General features: G+C 38.6%; 1 protein-coding gene across 2 annotated transcripts in view; it reads left to right on the top strand.

Moving 5' to 3' along the window:
• The window catches only part of SLC11A2 (solute carrier family 11 member 2), a 66,650-nt gene extending 51,080 nt beyond the window's left edge, over nucleotides 1-15,570 (top strand). For both annotated transcript variants that reach the window (XM_075199322.1, XM_075199323.1), the window contains exon 17: nucleotides 14,616-15,570. In XM_075199322.1, the coding sequence (XP_075055423.1) occupies nucleotides 14,616-14,696 (81 nt within the window). In that variant the 3' untranslated portion in view covers nucleotides 14,697-15,570. The remainder of the gene's footprint in view (nucleotides 1-14,615) is intronic.

Below are 15,570 nucleotides of genomic sequence, written 5' to 3' on the forward strand. Positions count from 1 at the left end.
TGATTTCAGTGTCATCCTGCAACCACTGAATGTGCTTCTGTATAGCTGCGATTCTCATCCCCATACTAGTATAATTACTTTTTGCTCCTAGTGGGGCTCTCACTAGGGAATCTCAGTAAGGTTTCTATATGTGCTAACCATAAGTATAGTAGATCCACTAATAACTGCTGTGGCCACATCCAACAAGATGGATGGATGAGCAGTTTTACCATGTGCATCAAAATCATCTTGAACAACATTTTGGAATATGTTGACTATTACAGGTATATTAAGCGATATTCAGATGGGGCAGAAGAACAATGTTCAAAGTTACACTTCCTAGAGCACCTTTTGAATATTCTATTTGTTATTTAGTTCCCACATATTCCAAGACATAATGGGCCTGATTCATTAAGCGATGTAAACGGGGATTTTGTGCATATAATCTGCACAACTACTCTGCACGTGTCCAGGAGCAGACCATACGCCACAGAACGCAGCAACGTTCAATTAATCTTCAAGTGCAAAGGACACTTACTACAGCCTACGATTACAGGGAGGGAAGGGTGCGTATACACGTAGTTATTGTACAGGGAGGGCGTGCCAATCCCGAGAAAACGCTGCAGCGTCCGGTGTGAGCATTTCATGGTGGAGGCGGGGGGGGGGGGGGGGGGGGGTTTGGACAATGGCGGCGGTAACACTTTTTTTTATATTTTTATCATTACTGCCTATATTAACAGGTGACATTAATTGAATATTTTTTGGGGGTGAATTTATACTCCACATAGGTACATTTGGTGATATAGAAACAGGAAATATTCTTGAATTATAATATACTTTCTTATTGGCATCATAACAACAGCAACCATTTAGTAAGCAATGTAAATTCCCCCAACAATTCCCTATCTCGCCCTACTTGCATACTTTAACTCCTGGCCATGTATAAATTATCCGAATAGCAGCCACAACTGGGGAAGAAAAGTGTGTTCTGTGTATAATAACGTAGCTGGAGAAACTGACGTGTATTCAGGGTGACATTTCCTGATTAGGGAGATGGTGTTTAGGTCCCTTGTCCACTAGGTGGCAGATCTGAGTGTATCAAATGAAAGAGAGTTGTGCTGGTGTTGTACCTTTAGACAACCTGGAAATAGCATGGCAAATTTAATGCTGCAGAGCCGGAAGGAGACGTTTCACTTCATTAGATTGTGCCCTTTGCTTTTCAGTTTCCAGGATGAAATCAGAATATAATTAAATATGTTATCACACTTTAGTGGGCAAGAGATAAAAACTTGCCTTTGTTTCTATAGTTGTGAAACTTAAGAAAAATGGTTTGAGGGGGTGCTCCAGGGGTAATTAATGGGTTCTTTTATCATATGACCACGCCTGGAAAAGGAAGGGTGAGCAGGAAGTTGGTGAGCCATGTTTCAGTAAAGGAGCATACACCTCTTCCCTCTACCTTTCCAGGAAGCCCACCAAAGTGACATTCAGTCTTAGGTGATTTTCTGAGGTCATCCATTGTATCCTTCCAGGTTTAGTTTTCTCAGTAAAAGCGCTTAGAGATGCGTCAGTAGTATGCATGGAGTCTTCCAACATAGTTACCTTCTTTCCCGCATTCTGAGCCTCTAGACATATGCATGTATCAGACCTGGTCCTGGTCCATGTTTGCAGTAAGGGTTGGTTTACATTCTGAGATAACATGAACAAGAGTATAAAGCAAGGTGTCTGAAGTAGTTGACCCTTCTGACACTGGCTCCTATTGCTGAGAACGCCCAGTTACCTCCCTGATGCACCCCACCCGATATGGCCGCTTCATCACACACCTTGTGGTCACATTGTTGTGGGGGGACCCATAATAGGTGCTAGGGGATTAAGGGGTTCATCAAGGCTGTTTCTGATGCTTATGGCTGGATAGAGGGCTGATATTTGCATGTATGATTACATGTGCTGCGTCATGTGACACAATTACCAGTCACAACTCCTGGGTCATATACCTTGTATTACGTTTTATATTACATAAATAACAGCAGTGTCTGTAAATATTAGTGTGAACAAACACACTATTAAGGTTTAGTCAACTTGCTATTCGTTATGTTTCTAAGTATGTAATAAAAATGGATGGTTCTAGGAAAACCAGCGACCACTGTGGTAAGGATGATTTATGACAATATTTACCCCCTCCCACAGCCATAGACTTTTTATTTTATTTTATTTGGGTTAGTTTGACTTTAATTTCTGCACAATAGTGGTGAAGCTAGGACACTTACACTGTAATTGATCTCTGTTCTAAAAGAACCCAACAGACTGACACCTTGCATATATGTAGCCTCTAGTGGTTATCCTTTATTACATGGGTACTGTTTCATAGACAGTTATGAAGGATCATTTGCAAATGGATGCTGAGACAACAGACACATTTCAATATAAAAATATGATCAATCACTGATTCATAAATATTCTGCGCTGAATGAGATGTTCTAGTGAACAATACTTTATAGAAAGGTTTTCTTTTTTTTTTTTCACTATAGCTGACCCCAGGGAAAATGTAAGGTATGTCCTATGAATAGCTGCTAAATTTTATTTAATGTAGTTGATCCATGTGTTTCTTAAGGAATATAAATAACCTGTAAAAACAAGGGGGACACATCCGGTGTAGTATTTGTAATTTGTCACAGTGGTTGAAATGGGGGTGTATACGATGGTATGCCATACCGCCACTACTTCTACTGCCTTCACTGTAACACTATCACATTCTAGTCACTTACATTATACATATATACAGTGGTAGAAGTGGAGGTGTATACAGTAGTATGCCATACCGCCACTACTTCTACTGCCTTCACTGTAACACTATCACATTCTAGTCACTTACATTATACATATATACAGTGGTAGAAGTGGAGGTGTATACAGTAGTATGCCATACCGCCACTACTTCTACTGCCTTCACTGTAACACTATCACATTCTAGTCACTTACATTATACATATATACAGTGGTAGAAGTGGAGGTGTATACAGTAGTATGCCATACCGCCAATTCTCCTACTGCCTCCATTGTAACACTATCACATTCTAGTCACTTACATTATACATATATACAGTGGTAGAAGTGGGGGTGTATACAGTGGTATGCCATACCGCCACTTCTCCTACTGCCTTCATTGTAACACTATCACATTCTAGTCACTTACATTATACATATATACAGTGGTGGAAGTGGAGGTGTATACAGTAGTATGCCATACCACCACTTCTCCTACTGCCTTCACTGTAACACTATCACATTCTAGTCACTTACATTATACATATATACAGTGGTAGAAGTGGAGGTGTATACAGTGGTATGCCATACCGCCACTTCTCCTACTGCCTTCACTGTAACACTATCACATTCTAGTCACTTACATTATACATATATACAGTGGTAGAAGTGGAGGTGTATATGGTGGTATGCCATACCGCCACTTCTCCTACTGCCTTCATTGTAACACTATCACATTCTAGTCACTTACATTATACATATATACAGTGGTAGAAGTGGGGGTGTATACAGTAGTATGCCATACCGCCACTTCTCCTACTGCCTTCATTGTAACACTATCACATTCTAGTCACTTACATTATACATATATACAGTGGTAGAAGTGGAGGTGTATACAGTAGTATGCCATACCGCCACTACTTCTACTGCCTCCATTGTAACACTATCACATTCTAGTCACTTACATTATAAATATATACAGTGGTAGAAGTGGGGGTGTATACAGTAGTATGCCATACCACCACTTCTCCTACTGCCTCCATTGTAACACTATCACATTCTAGTCACTTACATTATACATATATACAGTGGTAGAAGTGGAGGTGTATACAGTAGTATGCCATACCGCCACTTCTCCTACTGCCTTCACTGTAACACTATCACATTCTAGTCACTTACATTATACATATATACAGTGGTAGAAGTGGAGGTATATACAGTAGTATGCCATACCGCCACTTCTCCTACTGCCTCCATTGTAACACTATCACATTCTAGTCACTTACATTATACATATATACAGTGGTAGAAGTGGAGGTGTATACAGTAGTATGCCATACCGCCACTTCTCCTACTGCCTTCACTGTAACATTCTCACATTCCAGTCACTTACATTATACATATATACAGTGGTAGAAGTGGAGGTGTATACAGTGGTATGTCATACCGCCACTTCTCCTACTGCCTTCATTGTAACACTATCACATTCTAGTCACTTACATTTAACATATATACAGTGGTAGAAGTGGGGGTGTATACAGTGGTATGCCATACCACCACTTCTCCTACTGCCTTCATTGTAACACTATCACATTCTAGTCACTTACATTATACATATATACAGTGGTGGAAGTGGAGGTATATACAGTAGTATGCCATACCGCCACTTCTCCTACTGCCTCCATTGTAACACTATCACATTCTAGTCACTTACATTATACATATATACAGTGGTGGAAGTGGAGGTGTATACAGTGGTATGCCATACCGCCACTTCTCCTACTGCCTCCATTGTAACACTATCACATTCTAGTCACTTACATTATACATATATACAGTGGTGGAAGTGGAGGTATATACAGTAGTATGCCATACCGCCACTTCTCCTACTGCCTCCATTGTAACACTATCACATTCTAGTCACTTACATTATACATATATACAGTGGTGGAAGTGGAGGTGTATACAGTAGTATGCCATACCGCCACTTCTCCTACTGCCTCCATTGTAACACTATCACATTCTAGTCACTTACATTATACATATATACAGTGGTGGAAGTGGAGGTATATACAGTAGTATGCCATACCGCCACTTCTCCTACTGCCTCCATTGTAACACTATCACATTCTAGTCACTTACATTATACATATATACAGTGGTAGAAGTGGAGGTGTATACAGTAGTATGCCATACCACCACTTCTCCTACTGCCTTCACTGTAACACTATCACATTCTAGTCACTTACATTATACATATATACAGTGGTGGAAGTGGGGGTGTATACAGTGGTATGCCATACCGCCACTTCTCCTACTGCCTCCATTGTAACACTATCACATTCTAGTCACTTACATTATACATATATACAGTGGTGGAAGTGGAGGTATATACAGTAGTATGCCATACCGCCACTTCTCCTACTGCCTCCATTGTAACACTATCACATTCTAGTCACTTACATTATACATATATACAGTGGTAGAAGTGGAGGTGTATACAGTAGTATGCCATACCACCACTTCTCCTACTGCCTTCACTGTAACACTATCACATTCTAGTCACTTACATTATACATATATACAGTGGTAGAAGTGGAGGTGTATACAGTGGTATGCCATACCGCCACTTCTCCTACTGCCTCCATTGTAACACTATCACATTCTAGTCACTTACATTATACATATATACAGTGGTAGAAGTGGAGGTGTATACAGTAGTATACCATACCGCCACTTCTCCTACTGCCTTCACAGTAACACTATCACATTCTAGTCACTTACATTATACATATATACAGTGGTAGAAGTGGAGGTGTATACAGTAGTATGCCATACCGCCACTTCTCCTACTGCCTTCACTGTAACACTATCACATTCTAGTCACTTACATTATACATATATACAGTGGTAGAAGTGGAGGTGTATACAGTAGTATGCCATACCGCCACTTCTCCTACTGCCTCCATTGTAACACTATCACATTCTAGTCACTTACATTATACATATATACAGTGGTAGAAGTGGAGGTGTATACAGTGGTATGCCATACCGCCACTTCTCCTACTGCCTCCATTGTAACACTATCACATTCTAGTCACTTACATTATACATATATACAGTGGTAGAAGTGGAGGTGTATACAGTAGTATGCCATACCACCACTTCTCCTACTGCCTTCACTGTAACACTATCACATTCTAGTCACTTACATTATACATATATACAGTGGTGGAAGTGGAGGTGTATACAGTAGTATGCCATACCGCCACTTCTCCTACTGCCTCCATTGTAACACTATCACATTCTAGTCACTTACATTATACATATATACAGTGGTGGAAGTGGAGGTATATACAGTAGTATGCCATACCGCCACTTCTCCTACTGCCTCCATTGTAACACTATCACATTCTAGTCACTTACATTATACATATATACAGTGGTAGAAGTGGAGGTGTATACAGTAGTATGCCATACCACCACTTCTCCTACTGCCTTCACTGTAACACTATCACATTCTAGTCACTTACATTATACATATATACAGTGGTAGAAGTGGAGGTGTATACAGTAGTATGCCATACCGCCACTTCTCCTACTGCCTTCACTGTAACACTATCACATTCTAGTCACTTACATTATACATATATACAGTGGTAGAAGTGGAGGTGTATACAGTAGTATGCCATACCGCCACTTCTCCTACTGCCTTCATTGTAACACTATCACATTCTAGTCACTTACATTATACATATATACAGTGGTGGAAGTGGGGGTGTATACAGTGGTATGCCATACCGCCACTTCTCCTACTGCCTTCACTGTAACACTATCACATTCTAGTCACTTACATTATACATATATACAGTGGTAGAAGTGGAGGTGTATACAGTAGTATGCCATACCACCACTTCTCCTACTGCCTTCACTGTAACACTATCACATTCTAGTCACTTACATTATACAGATATACAGTGGTAGAAGTGGAGGTGTATACAGTAGTATGCCATACCGCCACTTCTCCTACTGCCTTCATTGTAACACTATCACATTCTAGTCACTTACATTATACATATATACAGTGGTAGAAGTGGGGGTGTATACGATGGTATGCCATACCACCACTTCTCCTACTGCCTTCATTGTAACACTATCACATTCTAGTCACTTACATTATACATATATACAGTGGTAGAAGTGGGGGTGTATACGATGGTATGCCATACCGCCACTTCTCCTACTGCCTTCATTGTAACACTATCACATTCTAGTCACTTACATTATACATATATACAGTGGTAGAAGTGGGGGTGTATACGATGGTATGCCATACTGCCACTACTTCTACTGCCATCATTGTGAATCTATTAAATTCCATTCACAAACATTTTTTCATACCACCACATCTAAATTTCCACGCTGACCACTGATTTTCCACCATGTTACTGTTTCTTATCTTGATCTTGGTCTGCAACCTACCTCTTACCCATCCCCTGACGCTCTGGTCACAGGATGAACACTATAGGGAAAAGTGATAATGGTTACATTGTTATGTATCCTATGTCGTATGCATGCAATATCCTATATAACTGCATATCTACATATGACCACCTCAATGTCTGCAAACATGCATGCTGCTTGTATACCTGTGTGGGTATATCTGTGCATTTCTGTCCTGCTTGGATATGTGCGCATGTCTATATGACAAGACACAGGAATATCATTTTGTTTCTTCTTTCATACACTTTTGGAGCAGCAGAAGTAATAAAATAGATAGGCATGTGGTATTGTTAGGATTTATACATGGAGTGGCAGGGTCTAGGTGCAACATTTTCTATACTGGAAATTCCGGTGGCAGCAGCATTGTTCTGTGAGAGGCATAGGCCATAGTGGTTGCAGCTTCCAATGTAAAATAGGATTCCTAAAAGTCTGTATTCTTAAAACCTAAGGTTCCAAAAATGTTCAAGAAGTAAAGACGTACTAAAATAAAAAATAATATTTTATTAAGTGTGTCTTGATAGATTCTCTTCATTCTATATGTTGGATTCATTTTCTCTCTTGAATTTTATAGCAATGTAATATGCCCCAAAAACACAACAGTCAATACCAAAACTACTGTGTAAATATTGAGGGTTCAGACCCTGGAGAGGGGCAAGCACTGAGTCCATCCGCTCTGCACGCGATCATAAACTAGTTATAGATTAACTTCAGCATGTTACCATTGCTTTCAAGTGGGCAGCATTTTATCCCAGTGATTTTCTCAACCTGTCCAACTGCTTCTCTGCATCTCACTCATTTATTAAAGTTTGTAAAATTACATTGATTAAAGCGGTGGGAGAAAATCGCCATTTTGCCCTCCAGGGGGCACAGCTGTACATTACAGTGATGTGATTGGGCTATGCATCTGTATGCAGTCTGCTTCCTAATTATATAGCATACTGGTCATCATCGTTTCTGGAAGTGCTTGTTCCACGCATCAAAGGTCCACCAGCTGCTCCACACAAACAAAATGATCAACAAATTCCTCCCATTCATATTATGTAGAGGTATCATAGTTTTGAAGTTATTGGTGTTCTTGGTTCATTACACTTTCTGTCTACATTGTTGTCAGTCTCTATTTGCTTTACTGTTTGTAACCTATAACCGTACTTTTTTTTTTCTAATCTACTATTGTGAATTAAAATATAAAATAATAAAAACAATAAAAGTGCATCATTCATTTACAGAAGAAAATAACTACGAAAAAAATAAAGGAAGAGAAAATAATTTTGCCTTATACATTTCTCATCATTATTGCATCCTCATGAGAAACAAGCTAAATAAATAAACAAACAAACCTTTGAAAAAACAAAACAAAATATACTACATTTAGCACATCGAATGTGATAACAATATGTTTTGTGTACCTGCAAACCATTGATTACATTTTGTACCTGAAAAAGGAGCAATTCATGTTTGAGGGATTTAAAGTGCAACTGTAACCTACACAATTGAGGTAACCGAGTGGGTATTAAGGGCCCCCATGTACATAACAGCGTTAGCTAAACCTGGCTGCTAGTGTGGGAGTGGCTAAGGCTGTCAAAGGGGTGTGGCCATCAACCAGAACTTCCCCCACCAACCCTCCCTGCTGCCAAAACCAACTTTTATTTTTGTTGTACCAGCTTATTGCTTTATTATTTGTTTTTAGTAAAAGTACTTGCAATTCACTAGAAAAATACAGGTTCCCATTAGATTGTAAGCTCTTGTTCTCGTCTGTTCACAACTCGTCCACCTGTGCGGCTCTTGCATGTTCTTTATGACATCCATCACTTACCCTGCTTATTGCCTCACTATATTACCCCCTCTGTCACACAGCCCTGGTCTTCAGCTTGGGCTCCGAGATGAATCATAGAGCTCTGGGAAAACCGCTACACGGTGCAGGACCGGGGCTGATGGAGGGGAAGGTGCAGCTGATCACAATTTAGCAATTAGGTGTCAATGCAGCTCTAGAGCTCAGGTCCTATTTACTACTATGTAAAATTATTAATACACATCTGAAAGAGTTCCTGACATTGATCACATGTAATAAATATGAAGCAATGTACAGCAACCTGGCAACATGATGACACCACAGAACGTTGCTAATGTGCAAACTGTATTTCTCACTCCTTTTTACGTATGAATATTAGCTGCACAGAAGATGGCAGTAAGTGATGAATGTAGAAGAAACTACAACTGTTTATGGTGTAGGTGAGAGGAATAGTGATTCAGATGGATCCACGCAGTAGGGAAGAACATCATTCCTGCTCTAAAATTCAGAATACATTCAAGAAAAAGAATCCTCATCATTTATTTATATAGCGCCACTAATTCCGCAGCGCTGTACAGAGAACTCGCTCACATCAGTCCCTGCCCCATTGGAGCTTACAGTCTAAATTCCTAACATACACACACACACACAAACAGACATACAAAGACAGACAGAGAGATTAGGGTCAATTTGATAGCAGCCAATTAACCTACCAGTATGTTTTTGGAGTGTGATCTGTGGTTATTGATGCCCTAATAGAGATACAGTAAAGGCCCTGCATGTGCTATCCTATAAAATATCCTAGTCTTTAAGCATGTGTAGCCTGTGCACGGTGTAAACATCCATTTTGTGGTTTGCTAGGAAGAGTTACATCACTAAAGTACTGCCTGTCTAATATTCATTAAGTCTGATATACAAATTCCTGATATACAAATAAATAATACAGGTTCCTAATGAAATGATAGGATGCATTAAATTAGATCTGCATGGTTTGCTGATGCCAAGTGTGGGCACAATTACAAAACACTACAAGCCTTATCCTATTCTCATGCCCATCTTCCCAGTCTTCTACTTCCCAAAACTGTAACCAAAACCTGCAGTAATGTCATGGTTTCTTATCAGACTGTTGTCTGTGCAATATGTACGTTCCATCTACAGTCACTGCTGGAATAAATTCATATGTGACTGAGGGCCTCAGGCAGACTTGACAACATTCTCCGTAGAATAACATGTCAAACTAGGCCAGTGATCCATCCAAACCATGCCCGATACACCCATGCCATGCTCATATCTCCAGATCACACCCTTTCCTGGTGGGCCATACCACTTTTGAGTTTGAAAAAAATGGTACTGTCCTGTGACAGTCTGGCCTACTGGGAGCAATGCAGAAACCTGTTTGTTACCAGAAGACTTCCACGCTGTGACTATATTTACACACTAAAATTATATATATTAAGTACATGAGGTGGTCAATAGGCTGAGGTGCTGTAGTAGCATCACTTGTTGGGTTTGTGTGTGATGTTTTTGCAATAGAGATGCTAGAAAAAAAAAAGTTTTCATTACTGTAATTGTCGTTTTTGTGAGCATTACGCGCAAGGCCATTAGAGAACCTCATGGATTATTGAATCCACTCCATACCACTTACTAACTTTCAAGATCTTAGATACACACCTGGAAAGAAACAGGTTAAGTCTGCAGTCAGTTTTTAGAGTCAGTAAAATCAGATACATCTGAGGTTTATTAATGTTGCTAAATAAGTCTTTTTCTTTTTTTAAAAAATTTACACAGTATAAAAACAATTAGAGTTAAATTTACCATATAAAAAGGTACGTTTTGATGTTGAGATGTACCAATGCAGATTGGCAAAATGGGCCTATTAAGCACATTTTCCTTCCCCTCTCTAATTTAAATGGTTCCTTCCACTCATGTCACCTCCAGTAAATGTGTGAAACTTGCACTTTGATTTTCTTTCTGCCTTAGTGACATCATATAGGCGGGTCGGTGTTTATAATAATAGGCCGCAAAAGGACTCATAAGTGCCCTTCAATGGCCAAATCATACCTTATCGGTATCCATTTCCAGTGACCTGAGGTTTTGGGAGTAATTTCCTTTACTTTCTACTTAATCCATATTGTATTTCATTGTGTAGAAGCAACAATGTATTGTAACATTGCCAGAGGAACCTGAGTACACAAAAATAAACTGATGTTCCCTAATCTGGAGAACTACAGAGAAGACTGGGAATCGCCTCAGTGATGGTGAAAGCCTAAAAATACATATCTTAACATCCAGAAAATTGCAGATTAGCCAACAATACTTTGATAATTTCACAAATGAAAGTATTTGAAGGTATTTTCTAGATATACCTTCTCTCCATTGGAAATAAATCCTACATTTGAGGTAGTGATAGTGCGGATCAGAAGATATATCTGTAACTTTACTCAAATTAATCCAGGTATTATTTGTGGAGAAGTGACCTGATGCCTCTGAATCTTCATTATTAAAACAATAACAATAATTTAGAATCAAAAAATGCATCAGGGTCAGGACATCAGGTTATATAGTATAGTCTCTCATCAGAGACATGTCATCAACAGATTTTATAAAGTAAACTATGTTTTACTATCCTTTAAGAAGTGTTCTTATTTCTATATATTTGTATATGCAGGTAGAGCAAATCATACTAATTTAATAACTGGTAAAGTTTATATTTTTAAACATTACAAATATGTATAGAGCTAAGTGGAAAATACAAAGGATGTAATTAATATATCTTGGGTGTTTTTTTACCTTTTCACTATTCTTACTTTTATTATTTTTTAATTCTTTTTTATACTTGAGTAATTATATCAATTACTTACAAAACACAAAAAAAGAGTTCACTAACATGACATAAAATGCGCAATATTATAAACCAAGTGAGTTGAAGCGTCTGGGAAAATAATATTGTGTTTTATTTGTTAACCACCAGAAAAACAGACATGAAGTTTAATTTACTAAAGCTTCTAAGCAGTAAAAGTGGCGGTGTTGTCCATAGCAACCAATCAGATTCTAGCTATCGTTTTCTAGAATGTACTAGATAAATGATAGCTATCATTTGATTGGTTGCTATTGGAAACTCCTCTCCTTTTCCTTTTTGGGAGGTTTAGTAAATCTCCCCCATTGTGTTCACTGTACTGTAGAAAGCTCTTTATGGTGTGCATCAGTAACGGTCAATGGGGCCCTCCAAACCTTCACCTGGGGCCCCAGCTCCTTCCTGCTTTGCAGATTGGTTTGTTACGGCTAATAACACTTGTTGAAAATGCCTGCTGATAATTTATTACAGATAGGTGACTCTTTCTCTGATTAAATGATTGTTTTAACTTATTACTGAGACTAAGGATAAGGTGTGAAGGTGTAGAGGGCCGCACCATGCACCCCCGAAGTGTATCAGGCTGCCCATCACTGGTGTACGTAATACATGTCTGCAATGCTTCCTGTCTTCCTATGAATATCTGATGTATTTACTGTTTTACAAGCTTTCTCTGCCAGTAGTGGGAGTTGATGATGTAAGTACACATATGCAGCATCTCTGTGTAGTCTGTAGAATTGGTGTGTTACTTGCCTTGTGTTGTAGAGCTGAGTAATTATGTTATCTATTTTATGGAATTAGCAAACAACATTTATTTGAGAATTCAAACGGTGTAATATGATGAAATACAACAGTATGTATTGTCCAGTCATATTCTATATCTGGGAGGTTACTTCTGCTAGTGCCGGACACATCAATATGACACATAAATGGCTGTGTATAAATAATATAACACATATAAGATCAATTCATTGAAAAGAAAAAGTTTGAATACAGTAATTACCCCATTTAGATGTTATTGCATTTGTGGATGACATACATACTACATTTATGTGCAGGGCACTATATGATCAGTGTTCAATGCTCTCTAAAGCTGATTCATTACATGCCACAGATATCACATATGAAACGCAATTCGGTTTAACGTGGTGGTAACCGAGGGACTTGTGGTTGGATTAGGGAGGACAATGGAGGCTATTGTGTGCGGTGAACACAAGTAACTGCAATATCAAGAAATTATGCAAACGCTGTATACCATAAGTGTACTGATAGTGGGTATGGGGCAACACACTACATATTGCAACTTACATACACTGCACCCTGCATAAACTCCATTCCATACACTGCATGCTACATATACTGCATAAACTGTACTCCATATACTGCACTCTACATATACTGTATAAACTGTACTCCATAAACTGCACTCTACATATACTGCATAAACTGTACTCCATACACTGCATGCTACATATACTGCATAAACTACTCCATACACTGCACTCTACATATACTGTATAAACTGTACTCCATAAACTGCACTCTACATATACTTCATAAACTCCATTCCATACACTGCATGCTACATATACTGCATAAACTACTCCATACACTGCACTCTACATATACTGCATAAACTGTACTCCATACACTGCACTCTACATATACTGCATAAACTGTACTCCATACACTGCACTCAACATATACTGCATAAAGTGTACTCCATACACTGCACCCTGCATAAACTCCATTCCATACACTGCATGCTATATATACTGTACTCTACATATATTGTACCCTGCATAATTGCACTCCATACACTGCACTCTACATATACTGCATAAACTACTCCATACACTGCACTCTACATATACTGCATAAACTGTACTCCATACACTGCACTCAACATATACTGCATAAACTGCATAAAGTGTACTCCATACACTGCACCCTGCATAAACTCCATTCCATACACTGCATGCTATATATACTGTACTCTGCATATATTGTACCCTGCATAATTGCACTCCATACACTGCATGCTACATATACTGCATCAACTATACTCCATACACTGTTTGCTATACTGCACTCCATACACTGCAGGCTATATACAATATACTGCACTCTACATATACTAAATTCTATATATACTGCACACGGCATGCTACATATACTACATACAGTGCATCCTGCATAAACTGTACTCCATACACTGCATGCTACATATACTGCACCTCATACACGGCATGCTACATATACTACATACAGTGCATCCTGCATAAACTGTACTCCATACACTGCATGCTACATATACTGCACCTCATACACGGCATGCTACATATACTACATACAGTGCATCCTGCATAAACTGTACTCCATACACTGCATGCTACATATACTACATACAGTGCATCCTGCATAAACTGTACTCCATACACTGCATGCTACATATACTGCACCTCATACACGGCATGCTACATATACTACATAAAGTGCATCCTGCATAAACTGTACTCCATACTACACATACTGCACTCTACATATACTGCATAAACTGCACTGAATATACTACTCACTACAAATACTACACACTCCATCTGTGCACCTTTCTTCAATACAACTACTATTTGCATTCACTTGGCAACTATTGTATAAACATTTTTTTGAGTTGGAATTCTTGCTCCTGGTTATTGTGTTGTTTCTTATATTACTTCTTTTACTTTATTATAGTATAACCTTGGACTGAACACCTATCCCGAGCTTTTCCTCTTACATAATATGGAGAAACAAGACATGTCCTCCCCCCGATGATGCTGGGGTCACATGGCACTCTCACCCGCGCTCTGACCATCCTCTGTCTCTTCTAGGGGTGCCATGTTCAGCCTTTTGGGACACCAAGTATCAGAACAGATTTGCAATTTAAGTAGTTGGACTATGGTAAAGAGATGCTGGACTTAATTATTTGAATAATATTTATCATTGTATCAGCATTTTCTGATTTCTAGAGTATATGTGAAGTCTGGTTCTGCTTTTCCCACTTACTTTCCTACTACACTAACATTGGATGCATTCAATGACTACTATATCTAAAACCAGTGATTTCATTCACACCCAGTTACTGCAAATGGAAACTAAGCAAAAAAAGCAGAAGTAGAGTATTATGGCAATAAGGAACAGAGTTGTGTTGGCAGACTTGACATTGAATAGTTTTATGTGAAATTAAGCAAATTGGCTGCACAAGTGTTTGAAATTAGGATCGGAATGATCAATAGTTCTCACAACATTTGTGATCATTGTTGTATTAGCAGAATTTTTTAAAATATGAATCTCTACAGTTATTTCTATAGTGACAACTAAATTTTTTATATAAACAGGCCTGGAGGAGAGAATGTTAAACCCCAATGTAATTTCTATTTTCTGGGAAAGATAATTTTAATATTGTATCGTGGTTTGCTGTAGTATTTGGTAATACTTTAGTCTGATTTAAATTCACTTTTTACAGCCATCGTTCTCTGAGGTTTATCTTTTTTTTTAACCTTGTGAACTGATGTTGCTTGACCTAAGAAAGTGGACTGTCTAAAATGCCCAAATAAAGTATCACCAGATAGTACAATACCCTACAATGTATATATTCTAATCATGTGCCTTGTAATTTTATGTTACTTTTAAATGTGAATTGTAGAAA

This window comes from Mixophyes fleayi, chromosome 2 (genome assembly GCF_038048845.1).
Source record: "Mixophyes fleayi isolate aMixFle1 chromosome 2, aMixFle1.hap1, whole genome shotgun sequence".
NCBI lineage: Eukaryota > Metazoa > Chordata > Amphibia > Anura > Limnodynastidae > Mixophyes > Mixophyes fleayi.